The sequence below is a fragment of the Dermochelys coriacea genome, chromosome 9 (assembly GCF_009764565.3).
Source record: "Dermochelys coriacea isolate rDerCor1 chromosome 9, rDerCor1.pri.v4, whole genome shotgun sequence".
Lineage (NCBI taxonomy): Eukaryota > Metazoa > Chordata > Testudines > Dermochelyidae > Dermochelys > Dermochelys coriacea.
In genome coordinates this window covers 16,463,768-16,478,991 of record NC_050076.1, presented here as the reverse complement: position 1 = coordinate 16,478,991, position 15,224 = coordinate 16,463,768, and the positions used below count along the sequence as shown (strand labels likewise).

The 15,224-nt window shown below is 41.4% G+C and overlaps 1 protein-coding gene across 31 annotated transcripts in view; it reads right to left on the bottom strand.

Moving 5' to 3' along the window:
- TNIK (TRAF2 and NCK interacting kinase) overlaps positions 1–15,224 on the bottom strand; it is a 308,457-nt gene that overhangs the window by 19,837 nt on the left and 273,396 nt on the right. For 16 of the 31 annotated variants that reach the window (XM_043491760.1, XM_043491767.1, XM_043491759.1 and 13 more), the window contains 3 exons: positions 14,681–14,865; positions 8,256–8,382; positions 4,381–4,545 (listed from right to left, as the gene is read on the bottom strand). In XM_043491760.1, the coding sequence (XP_043347695.1) occupies positions 4,381–4,545; positions 8,256–8,382; positions 14,681–14,865 (477 nt within the window). The remainder of the gene's footprint in view (positions 1–4,380; positions 4,546–8,255; positions 8,383–14,680; positions 14,866–15,224) is intronic. The other 15 variants (XM_043491762.1, XM_043491764.1, XM_043491777.1 and 12 more) reach the window with 3 other exon arrangements.

The window sequence follows — 15,224 nt, the reverse complement described above, 5'->3', positions numbered from 1 at the left end:
GTCCAGGACTGAATACTGCTCATCTTATTTGTCAACCTACTTTAAATTCTCAGATGAAATCACATATTTGTGGGGATGTGGAGGGGAGGAAATATTTGTGTGTCAGGTTGGTAGCAGAGATTCGGTGTCTTAGAAGTAGTCCCAACTTCTGGCAGAAGTGGACTGGTGTATAGAGCCCAGGTGAGGTTTTCCAAGAAATGTGTTAAATTAAATTTATCACCTTGCTCTGTGATCTACCATGGTTCTGCAGTGTATCACCTGGATGTAACCATCTCACATATATAATACACATTGTTATTAAGTCACATGACTCAGCTCTGGAGGTATTTCAATGAGCTACTTTGTTTCAAGAAGTTAGCTTAAATGACTGCACAATTAAAAGTGAGAGGGCCCCAACGGTCATTTCTTAGCTAATAAAACTAAACTGAACATATCATAGCTGATGACAAAGCTGAGATTTTGCGATAGAAAACTGAGAAAGTTCTCCCATCACATTGCTCTCTTTTTAAACTCATGTTTTGTTAGTGCAGAAAAATGAGGCTAAGACCTTCTCCTGAACAAAATGAAATTCTTATCGTAGGACTCATGATGGCAAGTTTTCTTCCCCATACTTGAGCAGCTTATTCTTCTATCATCTTATTTGCCAAGGATATGCTATATTTATGACCTATATTAAATGCTGTTACAATAGCAAGAATCAAATGTTTCCACAAGAGAAGAAGCACCACTCTCATTTTTCCTCCTTAGCACAGATTTCTTTTAAGCCACTAAAAGCCAAAATCAAATCTGCTATCTCTGTACAAAGCCAGAGCTAAAAGCCACTGCACTGAGTAATTGTATATCACCCTGACAATAAGAAGCTAAACATACACTTTTATAAGGGTAGTTCTCTCAAAGATAAGCATAAACACTGCTCTCAAAATGCTACTTGGGTTTCAAGCAAAGATCTCTCAAGGAACAGATTAACCTAATAAGTTTCAGAGCAAATATGTTGTTGAAAAGAGCTCTCCTGAGTTTTTCATGATTCAGATATTTGGCTTCCATAATCTCCCTGTGAAGGTTTGGTGAATGAAGGTCTTCTAAAAGTCAAACTCATGGAACACTCTGAAAGGCATTTGATTTAGAAACAATTCTGCTATGTCAGATTCTCCCTATTCTTCTCTGCTCTTTATCAGCAAGGATATTTTATAAAAATATAAAGGCGGTCTTTATTATTAAAGCGGAAGACTGGGAGCCAGGAGAACATGGTTTTAATTCTGGCTCTGAACTTTGGCATCTTGCATAATCTCAGGCAAGTCACTTATACTCTGTGTCCCAGAATGCCCTCGGGGGATCAGAATAGTTATCATAACTAGCTCACAGAGGAATTGTGAATCTTCTCTTATTCAACACACTTCAGACAAACAAAGTTTGAGGATGGAAAATGCCATAAAAGTGCAAAGTAATATCACAATGAACAAAAATCCAGTTTGAATAAACAGTTCATCTGCCACAAGAATTATCAGTGGACTGGGAGGGCTGATATAAGGAAATTTGAAAAAAACTTTATGAATAAACTTTTCAAAAGCACTTAAGTGACTTTGGAGCCAAAGTCCCATTGACAGTCAATGGGAGTTAGGGACTTTGTAAACTGTACCCCCTTATGTAAAGCCTGGCTAAAGTATGATTAAGGAACTATTTTAACAGCCTATAAATATTTGAAGTGTTTCAACACCAAGATGGCAGAGGGATCATTTAGGATGGTAGAGGGAGATATAACTAGCGCTAAGGGGATTACATTTAGAAACAGAAAATTTAGGCCTAATATCAGGAGAAACTTCCTGACAGGAAGATGTACTGTAGGGCATGTGGAATAGCCACCAAGGAAAGTAGAAACAGCCTAATGGCTTAAGACTTAACATTAACTAGAAAGAAAAGGAGTACCCGTGGCACCTTAGAGACTAACAAATTTATTAGAGCATAAGCTTTCGTGAGCTACAGCTCAATGCATCCGATGAAGTGAGCTGTAGCTCACGAAAGCTTATGCTCTAATAAATTTGTTAGTCTCTAAGGTGCCACGGGTACTCCTTTTCTTTTTGCGAATACAGACTAACACGGCTGCTACTCTGAAACCTGTCATTAACTAGAAGGAACACTAGAAACTGTACCTTCGGGCAGATTCCTGCACTGGCAGGGAGATGGTTCAGATAAGCTAGCATTTGTTTTCAGTGCCCACCTTCCCTGATTCTCCTGTTGTTTTCCCCCTACCTTTCTCTCCTATTCTTAATCTTCTGTGACATCACTGTTGTCTCCATAACAACAGAATGTGATGTCAAAAATAAAGAATAATTAATTCCCATGCAGAGAATTAACAGCCTGAGATGAACTCTGCAAAAAACAGATCATACTTTCATGCAAACGTATTAGCAAAATTTAATCCATAGATACACACACAGGCAAAATTTTGTATATATATATACACACACACACAATTTTGTGTGTGTGAGACAAAATACACAAGCAGAATTGTTTCTACATAAAATGTCTTTCAAAATTTTCCGTGAAGCATCAGCAACTCTAGAAGGGAAAATTTAATATTTACAGGGATTTTTTTTTCCAACTAAGGATAAGGCACTTTCAAATACATGATTTACGATGGATGAAATCCTCCATTCTGATGCGTCAAGCTTTTTCTTTCTTTGCTCAGACTCAGCTATTCTCCATCGAAGATGCTGGCATTTTAATAACTTTCAAATCTGTTATTTAAATATTAAGACCTCATCTTCCTGCAGGTCTCATTCAACCTTTTATAAACCTCTGTCTCAGCTTCCCAAGCTGCAGTATGAGATAATAGTAGTTCTCTTCCAATTTGTTTAGCCCTGACATATCACGGCTGGTTCTGCCGAACTATACAGATGGAGTAATCGCTATCTGTCAGTTCCATAGCCTTGGTTCAAACTCACTCTTGATTAAAGTGACCAAACCAATAAAATACAAGAAAACTGATTTTTAATAGACATACTCAAAGGATTCACTTTAAAACAAGCTTGGGTCATCTTACTCCCTTCCTACACAACACAGGTAGATGCCACAATACTCATATAATCTTTGACGTTAGTCAGCATGGCTGACACTGTTTCACAAGGGATGAACATATAATCTGAATCTGCCACAGGGCAGTTAGAATACATGTGTGATGGTGAAGTTATGCAGAAAAAAATATTTCTCTGCAGGAATAGACTGCAACCCTTAGACTTCTTCCCACAACCCTCTCACTAAAGGAGAAATTCATTCCGCCCATACAGAGTATTCCACCCCCACAAAACAGGGCCAGGGCAAAGTGCTATCACATAGTTCTTCCACAGATACTCCTCCAGCCAGTGGGCCTGTATAGCAGCTGCAGCCCCACCATGTCATCTGTATGAGGCACTCGGGGCCACTGGATCTTTATAAATGTGACTCTGAAGCCGTTTCCCAATGTGATCCTTTATTTCAAGCAGATTTTTAATTTATTATTAAAAGGGATCCTTAAAACAGCCGGAAAATCTGAAGTGAAGAGAATAAGATGATAGATCATTTAATCTATGTCCTCCACAACAAAATAAAAGATTTATTTATTATTGGACATTCACCCACAGATTTTACTTAATACTGGGTGATGTGGGCTTGCATCTGAGAACAGAATTTGGCCTACAGGAAAGTGTGTATGATATATAGTAAGTGACAGTGAACGGCAGGCTTTGTTTCATTCTGTTTAAATGTAAGAACTTGCGTTTGTTAGGATTTTTGTATTCTATGCAGAACACCCCCTCCCTTCCCCCCGCCACACACATTTAACCACTTCACTGCCAAGCAGCTGGTATCAGAGTCACTTCACCCTGAATGGAAACACCCATAACCTGAAAGGTATGCTACATTTTTGGCCTAAAGAACTTCACGGCATCTTTCTAACCAATCTTTTAGTTCATTTTACCATTAGAGATGAGCCACAGGGTGGAATCCAGGCCCCAGTGGAATCAAGGTAAAATGACTTCAATATGGCCAAGATTTTACGCTAAGTTACTAAATTGAGACCCATATCTGGACTTTCACAAACTTCTGGGATGTTTGGTTCAAGCCCAACACCACTAAACATTGACATCAACTGCTGGATTTGAAATGAGCTGTAGTGCAAATTTCCACCACGCAAACATATAACGATATACCTATTACTGAGTGGATTCAACATTACTTCAACTATGTTCATAATCACAATCATGGACTGAAAACAAAGAGAAAGGAGAGCAGAGATGACTGGAGGAAAACACTGAGAAAGCCCCTTCCTCAGAGGATGTTAATTCTTGTTCAAAGCAATGCGAAGGAAGAGGATTAGCCATGTAACAAAGAGGCCCCACCACCTACTTCAGGCACTGAGTCCATGTCTTGTGCATGCGTGGAGACTCGCCCCAGGGCCTCAGTCGGTGTGCCTGCAGGCGAGTGGCTTTGCTGTACCAGATCAGGGAGATTGATGTGCCCTGCAAAGCCATTGCTGGCTGCATGGCTAGAACGCTTTTTTTCACCAGTGGTCTGCAGAGACACAAGGTACAAGGAAGAGAAGAGGGGAAAAAAACAAATAGATGTATTGCAGTAACCCAGGAACCAAAGCAAGCACAGAACAAGAGCCCTCTCTGCCATATTCTCCCCATGCAAATCTGGCAAGCAGCAAAATATAAAACAGGAGAAAGAGAGAATTAATCACAAAGTAACTTCAGAAGCAATTAGCCATGTTACACCAAAAGGAGAAGTCTGATGATGATGATTTTGGTTCAACCTTTTTGTAACAAAGTAACCATGGACTAACTTTGGGTATGCAGGTGCAAATCTCCCTGGGCCCAATGGTACACCCAAGTCAGTCCGTGAGAATCGGCCCAGGCCTATAGACTTCCATGAGATCTGGGCTTGTTTAGTGAAGGGCAAATTTGGTCCCTCTGCCTTTTAAAAGTTACAGTGATAAGGGGTCTGATTGCAGGATTCCCACAATCACTAATACAGCTCCAAAAACATGCTTCTGGAGTACAAAACAGCAGTGAACAGCATCAACATTTCCCTTCCACAGAACAACAGATCTATTCTTGTCTTGATATGCTCCCATTAGTGTCAACAAGGGTTACATATCTCTGTGGAGAGGAGAAAAACCTACTCCAGATACATTCTTATGTAAGTGCTCGAATCCAGGAAAGTCTTATTTAATTCTTTCCTCTCTTATAGGCTCCCACTGGCAACCAACAAAGCAGATCTAGACTGCACAAGTCACGTGTGATACCTGTTTGGAGAATCAGGAGTCTAGCAGAACTCACAGCCAGGGCACTACAATTCCAACTAACTGCTACTACTATCAGTTATTAGAGAAATGCTTGAGCTACTGTACCTGAAAGATTACTGGGGTTGTGATATGCAGCCACAGATGATATAGTCCTGATCCTTGCAGCTGCCAAAACCTCAGGTTAATCAAGTACCAAAGACAAAGGAAGGAAGAAATGATTTACCTGAAACTTCTTTGGGGCTCATCAGTGTTTAGAATTTAAGGTCATTCTCCATTTCTCCATGACATAACTGAGTCTGCCATGTAACTGTCTATATCAGATGCCTTTGCAGACAAGGGCCCTGTTTCTTTCAAACAAGTAATCACCCTCTCTAGCATGTGTTTTTCCCATGCAGATGGGTATTGTTATGGAAGTTCTCCCCTTATTGCTATATTTCTGTAGCTAAGGAGATATGTCCATCTGAAGTGTTGGTGTGTCCCTCAAAACACAATCTGACTAGGGTAACAAGTGCTGCTGCTAAGCGTGATAGCAATTTGCTTTATGCAGTGCTGTTGTAGCTGTGTTGGTCCCAGGATATTAGCGAGACAAGGTAGGTGAGGTAATATCTTTTGTTGGACCAACTTCTGTTGGTGAGAGAGACAAGCTTTCAAGCTATACAGAGCTCTTCTTCAGGTCTGGGAAAAATACTAACAATATCACAGCTAAATATAAGATTGAACAGATAGTTTAGCATAAGTAGTTAGCTTATGGGGTAAGAGACATGTCCTTTGATTACTGAACATCATTCACCTTAAAGCTGTGCACTGTCCTTGTGCATGGAAGAGGGCAGAAAAGCCCTGACCATAGAAGTCAACAAGTCAACTTTCCATTGACTTCATTGGGCTTTGGATAAGGTCCTAAGAGAACAACAGAAGATTTGCATATGACACTATATTTTCTATTGCCAGCTAGATTTTTCAGCTGCCTATTAGTTTTAAAGTCCTTATCTGACACCAGAGCTCTCATCTGGTATTGTTTGCGCAGAGCAAGTTTTACAGTAGCAATGCTTAATACTAGCATTTCAAAAGTGGCTGGATAATCATGGCCATCGCTTGTACTTGTATTCAATTTAATTAATTTCACTGGCATGACAGGTGGACAAGTATCACTATGCTTCAAGAATCTCTGTACAAACCTGAAGAGCAGGCTGAAGGGCAGGAACGGATTAGATGAGTTTTATATGGTGTGCTCATTTTGCATCGAATCCATTTCTGATTCTGTGGCAGGATGAAGTTCAAGTTGTGAGGCTTTTTCTGCTGTCTCCTTTCTTTCTTCTAGAGTTACATGTGATTTCTCTCTCTCGCTTTAGGTCTCAGTGAGAAGTTTTTGGCTATTTCGAAGGGGTGGGGAATAGCTCTCTCATCTTTCTTTATATATTCTTCCTGCAAATGGCTACTTCCCAATGACATGTGTTTGGCTGGTGGAGAGTTTGGGACCATAGTGCTGCACTCCCCTCCCCTTCTCTCCCCGCATCCCTGTCATGGCCTGGAGTAATATTTTGATGAGGGCAAACAGCTACATTATCAACTGTTGGAAGGCAAGTGCCTGTTCATAGGTCACCTAGGGCTAGCCCTTGGAAAGATGTATTTTTCCCAAAGGAAAAAAGAATTGATACAGTAATAAATCATCATTCTGCTCTAAGAACACTGGGGACTGTGAGTAGGCACCTTTTCCAATCTACTCTAAAAACAAAGTCCTCCCACACTATGTAAAGTCCAAACTCACATCCCTCCTGGGGTTTGGCTTTATTTCTAAACAATCAGATATCAAAGATGAGCTCAAACCTACTCCAGAGGCTTGGCAGCTACTAAGGTTCCTCCCTCAGGACTGCCCACCCCACATCCTAGATCCTTTCCGTCTAGGCAGCCACTGTCAAGTCCTTTATGTTCAGGCAGGGTAAGGAGTCACTGGCTACACTGACTCAGCAGAATCCACTTACTCCTTCCACAACAAGCTCAACACCTGCCAACAGAGTGGGGCTTTTCAGACAAATACCAGCTACCTGTTTCAGGAAAATCTACAGCCTGATAAAGAACCACAACAGAAAAAGAATCTGAGGCTTCTCCATGGGCAATTTTTTTTATGTTCCTTCCACAGTCTTGCTCTTTTATCACAGTGCAGTTGAAATCAAAGTCGTCTTTCTCTAAATCATCCTTGTTTACATACTGCACTCCTGACCAGGACACCCATATGAGAATCAAGCATGGTGGAATAGAAGCCACATAGAATTGAACTGGGGAGATTTGATGAACGTGGTGGACCAAGATTTCAAACTAGAAAAGCCAAAAATGTACCCAAAATATTCTGTGGGATGACCAAAGCTTTACTTCAGCAATTCCTTAAAACCAGAAGTCAAGTTTATTGTGGCCTTTGGAGACATGCTTGATGTCCAGCCAGGAGGCTTCTCCACCTTTGCATTCCATCGTCTTCATAAACGCAATCACTGACATTATGTTCTAGGTTTTTTGATCCTCCTTGTACAGGAGCCAAGATATTGCAATCAGAGTGCTCAGATAAGAAGTTATAATTATATTAAATCAACTGAATGTCTTTGGCAGATGTCTAAGTGGAGGTTGGGAGGGGTTGAAAAATGGTGAAGAGAAAGGGAAACTTTGGGCCAGATTCCAATCTCTCTAACAATGGTGTAAATTGAGAACAACCCTTTTGGCTTAGACTTCCTCTGGTTTTACAGCAGAGTAAATTAAATCAAATCCCATCCCCGTCTTCTAGTATTACTATTCACTGCTGTTCATAGTTGCGAGAATCATTTGTTTGTCATATTTGTTTATACTGTATAATTATATTACTGAGCCATTAATGAGCACAATTTAATCAATCATTTTCTGTTTAGAATACACAGTAGAATTATTTTTCATGCTTACAAAGACAAAACCTCCTGAAGATGTTCTATAGAAATTCTCATCTCCGACTTACCTCCCTTACCATTAAAGTCCCTTCCCTGGAAATATTGCTAAATGTATCTGCATGGGATGTTTCTAGACCATGGGATGCCACCATTCCTAGGTTGTATGGCTCATTGCTTCCAGGAACTCCTGTTGGTCTGGTGGTAAAATGGAAAACATTAATGATGCAAATTTCTGTCATTAATGTAGAAAAATGTATTATTTCTTCTGCATTTTATTTCAAGATAGAATACGACTGGCTGTACCACAAAGGACCTAAGGGTATGTCTACACTGCATGTTAAGCTCTTGGGACCCCATGAGTGGGGAGGGTCCCCAAGCCCAAACGTCAACACAGTAATTTTTATCCCTGCAGCCCAAACCCCACAAGCCCAAGCCAGCTGACCCGTGCCAGCCACAACAATGCTGGGGGTCTTTTATTCCACTGTAGACATACCCTGTAGGACCTGGACTTGTGAACTTAGTGTTTCCAAGCTAGTGTTTGAGCATCCACACTACTTAGTAAACCTGGGTATATGATTGCTGGATCCGCATCTCACAGCCATGCTGACATATGCATACTGTACTATGCAGACCTTCTGACTTGGGGTTGCAGCTTGACCTGCATCCACATCGTAAATGACAAGGCTTGCACCTGAGTCACAGTGGGATTCGGGCTCTGACTCACCCCCCTAGCCAGGTCCTAGGACCCAGGTCTTGAGTGTTTGCTGATCTGGGTGAGACTGATTTGTCTGTGAACAGAATGGGAGCTTGGGCTCAAACCTGAGTCAGAGCCCAGGCTTAGTGTGCAAGGTAGACAATTTTATTACTATTCTGGCACTAAGAGTAAGGATCAGGTTGTGGTGAATTTTCACTGATTTCTCTTTATAGGGTGTCATTCATTTCTTGCCTATTGTAATCTTGCTCATTCTGTTCTTGTATGCCCATGCACCTGATTGTAACAGCAAAGAAAGTCTAACTGTCTACTTGGAGGCTAATGCAAGCAAAGTTTTATGATCAAGCAGTACAAGTGATATCTCTAGAGAGACAATCCTTCAGTCTTTACAAATACAAGTAAAAGGGCAAGAGACAGAGGTTGGATCCTCTAGTCTGTTAAACTCACTTTGCATCATGCAACTGGCATAAAGTGGCCAGAGATAGCCAGTGAAGAATTTGCCCTATGTAGAGGGGGAAACAGAAAGAGCATGTCAGGGACATTCTAGAGGCGGTTTGGTGGAGCAGAGCTCCACCATGCCTGATCCTCCTCTGGCATAAGATGCCTTGCCTATTGTATGAATTAAGGGTATATTGCATTCATGCTTTAAACTTGTCTGCATGTAAGATACTGTAGTGTGTGTGTGTGTGTGTGTGTATATATATATATATATATCTATAAAAAGGGCTCCCCCTGCCTCTCTCTTTATGACAGGGCTCCCCAACACACTGCCTGCAGGTGCAATAGAGCCCGCCAGGGCAGTTGTGTGCGCCCACAGGACACTGCGCCACCGAAATGCTGCCACCAAAGCGGCCACCGAAGAACCGCCTGCCGAAATGCCGCCGAGAAGCGTTGCAGTTTCTCTGTGGCATTTCGGTGGCAATGCTTCTTGCCGCTGCCGCTTCTCAGCAGCATTTCGGCGGCGGGGTGTCTGGTGCCCGCCACAGTCTTCTGGGAATAGAAATATGCTATTCCCACAGAAAGGGGACCACTGCTTTATGTTATTACAAAATGCTCTCATGACTTGATTGGACAGCAACAAGCCCTGCAAGCCACAATTACTGTTCTCCTGGTATCATCAAAACAAGAAAGGGAAGTACTTTATCATGCTAGAAATACAGTGACTAGGTCTTATAGATAGATTATAAACAAAGCACAATAGTTTAAGATGTGTTTTAAATACATATTTAACACATACCATTTTCCCTCATGGTATGCATTAGAATTGGACTAAATTTATCGTGGTGCTGAGTAAGTACAGATATGTCAAACGAGTGGTTGCACTTCATTCTTCATCACATTCAGCCCTGGAGTGCTCAAGGCTTGATCCTGCATGGCGCTGAGTGCTGTCAACCCTTAATGGTATAGTGGGGCCACACAAAAATTCAACTGAATTCAGAGGTCAATGGCAAACCAAGCAAGGATTAAGCAGGACTGTCTATATTACAAAACATGTCAACAACTGTTATAAAGTTGTTGATGAGTCCTGCAACTTCATTGGGTGTTTTCAATCAACACAGAGCAATCTGTTTTTAAATGCATTATTCAGGTGCACACTTCATTCTCAATGGCTACTGTTGCCAAACAGGCCACTTTGGGCAGTGCCCATAAAAACATGCGCGCACCAATGCACTTGCAATGTCCCACCTTTTGTCCACAGAATATTGCTTAGGTCATGCGTGTGTACCCATTTGTGCCCAAAGCCTGTAAGTGTGCCTGAATGTTTATTGGCATGTGTGTTCTTGATGTTTAGATTCTGAATCACATTCACAACTGGTATCAGCAGGTGCAAATGGAGTTATCCCAGCCGTGAATTTGATGCTTTACCTGTAATTTGCCCTGTCATGTATATGGCAATCACTTTGGGAACATCTTCACTGCAGTTAACTCAGACTCTTATTCAGGTGTTGCCCCTAATCTCCCTCCCAAGTTTGGCAGTGCTGTAAGCCTGGTTGGGTTTTGGGTTAGAGTTTGGGTGCCACTTTCACTTGGGCTGGTAACTCACCCATTATGGATATAGATTAAATCCCTTGAGTGCTGATAGTCTCTAATACCTTCCCACAATTCCCCCTCTCACTCTGTGTGCCCAGGAGAGACAAGTTCTCCCACAATTTATAGCCATATAAATAAGAAGAAAACTAAGAAAGAAGAAGTGGGGCTGCTTAACACTGAGGATGGAGTGGAGGTTAAGGATAATCTAGGCATGGCCCAATATCTAAACAAATACTTTGCCTCAGTCTTTAATAAGGCTAAAGAGGATCTTGGGGATAATGGTAGCATGACAAATGGGAATGAGGATATAGAGGTAGATATTACCATATCTGAGGTAGAAGCAAAACTGAAACAGCTTAATGGGACTAAATCGGGGGGCCCAGATAATCTTCATCCAAGAATATTAAAGGAATTGGCACCTGAAATTGCAAGCCCATTAGCAAGAATTTTTAATGAATCTGTAAACTCAGGAGTAGTACCGAATGATTGGAGAATTGCTAATATAGTTCCTATTTTTAAGAAAGGAAAAAAAAGTGATCCAGGTAACTACACGCCAGTTAGTTTGACATCAGTAGTATGCAAGGTCCTGGAAAAAATTTTGAAGGAGAAATTAGTTAAGGACATTGAAGTTAATGGTAAATGGGACAAAATACAACATGGTTTTACAAAAGGTAGATCGTGCCAAACCAACCTAATCTCCTTTTTTGAAAAAGTAACAGATTTTTTAGATAAAGGAAATGCAGTGGATCTAATTTACCTAGATTTCAGTAAGGCATTTGATACTGTGCCACATGGGGAATTATTAGTTAAATTGGAGAAGATGGGGATCAATACGAACATCAAAAGGTGGATAAGGAATTGGTTAAAGGGGAGACTGCAACGGGTCCTACTGAAAGGCGAACTGTCAGGTTGGAGGGAGGTTACCAGTGGAGTTCCTCAGGGATCAGTTTTTGGGACCAATCTTATTTAATCTTTTTATTACTGACCTTGGCACAAAAAGTGGGAGTGTGCTAATAAAGTTTGCAGATGATACAAAGCTGGGAGGTATTGCCAATTCGGAGAAGGATCGGGATATTATACAGGAGGATCTGGATGACCTTGTAAACTGGAGTAATAGTAATAGGATGAAATTTAATAGTGAGAAGTGTAAGGTTATGCATTTAGGGATTAATAACAAGAATTTTAGTTATAAGTTGGGGACGCATCAATTAGAAGTAACGGAAGAGGAGAAGGACCTTGGAGTATTGGTTGATCATAGGATGACTATGAGCTGCCAATGTGATATGGCTGTGAAAAAAGCTAATGCGGTTTTGGGATGCATCAGGAGAGGCATTTCCAGTAGGGATAAGGAGGTTTTAGTACCGTTATACAAGGCACTGGTGAGACCTCACCTAGAATACTGTGTGCAGTTCTGGTCTCCCATGTTTAAAAAGGATGAATTCAAACTGGAGCAGGTACAGAGAAGGGCTACTAGGATGATCCGAGGAATGGAAAACTTGTCTTATGAAAGGAGACTTAAGGAGCTTGGCTTGTTTAGCCTAACTAAAAGAAGGTTGAGGGCAGATATGATTGCTCTCTATAAATATATCAGAGGGATAAATACAGGAGAGGGAGAGGAATTATTTAAGCTCAGCACCAATGTGGACACAAGAACAAATGGGTATAAACTGGCCACCAGGAAGTTTAGACTTGAAATTAGACAAAGGTTTTTAACCATCAGAGGAGTGAAGTTTTGGAATAACCTTCCAAGGGAAGCAGTGGGGGCAAAAGATCTATCTGGTTTTAAGATTCTACTTGCTAAGTTTATGGAGGAGATGGTATGATGGGATAATGGGATTTTGGTAAGTAATTGATCTTTAAATATTCAGGGTAAATAGGCCAAATCCCCTGAGATGGGATATTAGATGGATGGGATCTGAGTTACCCAGGAAAGAATTTTCTGTAGTATCTGGCTGGTGAATCTTGCCCATATGCTCAGGGTTTAGCTGATCGCCATATTTGGGGTCGGGAAGGAATTTTCCTCCAGGGCAGATTGGAGAGGCCCTGGAGGTTTTTCGCCTTCCTCTGTAGCATGGGGCATGGTTGACTTGAGGGAGGCTTCTCTGCTCCTTGAAGTCTTTGAACCATGATTTAAGGACTTCAATAGCTCAGACATGGGTGAGGTTTTTCATAGGAGTGGGTGGGTGAGATTCTGTGGTCTGCGCTGTGCAGGAGGTCGGACTAGATGATCAGAATGGTCCCTTCTGACCTTAGTATCTATGAATCTATGAATCTATGAATTCATTGGGAAAGAATCATAGAGCGGCTCACCTTACTGCAGCATAAAACCCATGATATACACTCCCAGACGTCCTAGTAGCACACACACAGCATGAGTGAGGACACAATAACCTCAAGTGTGGCTTTGCAGTGTGGCTACTCATACCTGGGTTAGACTAACCTGGGGGTCCCGATCACCTGCGTTAACTCTGCAGCGAAGACATACCTTTTGGGACTACTGGTAACATCCTGCACTAATCTCATAACACTGCAATACCCAAGTACAACAAGTGACTTGCAAAGGAGTCACAACCTTAATACTGTAGTACATGGATTTTAAGTCTGTAACTTATTTCATTCTTCCAATGCCAGTTTATTTCATTCTTCCAATGCCAGTGATGGTCTATGGTTAAGCCAGTGAACTGGGTCCCAGGAGAGCTGTGTTCTAATCCTGCCTCTACCACAGGATTCTTGCATGACCTTGCACTCAACACTGACGGCCAGATCCTCAGGAAGTTGAAATCAGCATAGCTCCACTGAAGTCAATTTACGCTAGCTGAGGATCTGGCCCTTCCTCTTTCTGTGCCTCAAATCCCCATTTGTTAAAAAGGATTCATAATACTTTGCTATCTCAGAGGGGGGTTGTGCAGATAAATTCATAAATCGTTGTGAGGGGCTCAGATACTATGATCAGGGCCACAGAATAGCAGATAAAGATCGAATGAGAATTGAGGGAATGCCATGCCTCACAGGGGGCACTCAACATATTTGAGGATTGGGCCCTCAAGCATTGTCTGTTGTGGTTTTGGAAGATGAAAAGCATGTACAGTTACTATAGCAACTACATTAGGCCTGATCAGGCTCTCACTGAACTCAGTGGGAGTTTTGCTGCTGAGTTCAATGGGAGTAAGATCAGGCCCATTAATTTTAGGGCAATGCTGAGAATTTGATCTCTCCCAGTAAATAACTTTCCAATTGGCCTTATGAAATGACTGATTTTCAGAGTCAATGAATCATCCCAAATTGTGACTGAGCTCCTAGGACCAGTCACTGAATTCAGAAAGATGGATATTGGCACCACCACACTAGAAGCAATAGGAATAGGAAGGTCAGTTCTCAAACTCTTCCACAATGCAGACCACATCTTAGCAGAGAGTGTCCTATGGTCCTCTCTCTTCCCATTCACGACTGCACTGTGGCAACTATAATGACTGCAATTGCATGGCAAGTAAAATCAGTGAAGTATTGATGCATTTTTAACTTAAATTCTTGGTGAAGAACCTAGACAGTGAAGCACATGGCAGCAAGAAGGAGGAGCTAGCCCATGTGACCTGCCAACTCTCCAAAGACTACCAGTAGGTGGCCAGTGGACTGTCAGTGGCCCATGGACCAGTTTGGGAACAGTTGTGCATCAAGGTAAAATTATAATTTTTTGAGGAGAAAAAGATTTTGCAATTTCACAGCCTCGCCCTTAAATAATTGGTCTCTTACATAAGTCTTGGGATGTCACTGACAGGCACTGTCCCATCGTGAGTTTCACTTTCACCATCCTCCTCTTCCTCTTCACTGCTTTCCGATTCCTCACTGGAGGAAGAGTAGTCAGTCACCTTTTTCAGAGGGCGATTGGTCTCTTCGATACGCAGTTCCCTCAACTCTTTGGCTAATGCAGTCAGGTCCTAAAGGGAGGCAAAAAAATGAAAAGCCAATGTGAATTGTATTTAAAGCAAGAAAAGTGTCACAAACATCTCTTTGAAAGCCAATGCTACAGCACAAGCAACAAGATATAGCATAACAGAATTATTACAAACATCAAACAAACATAAAACAATGTTTGTAGCGTGTAGCATTTATTAAACAAAATGAAACTGACTTTATGCTTGTTGAAAATCAATAGCCAACCTATTTTTTAATATCTTTGTGTGTATGTGTCTGTGTGTATAAACACATATGTATATACATGTCAAAATTATATTTGTTGAAAAGGTGAAGTTCAGTCACCATCATAGTAAACTGGAAAACAATGTTATTTCAAAGG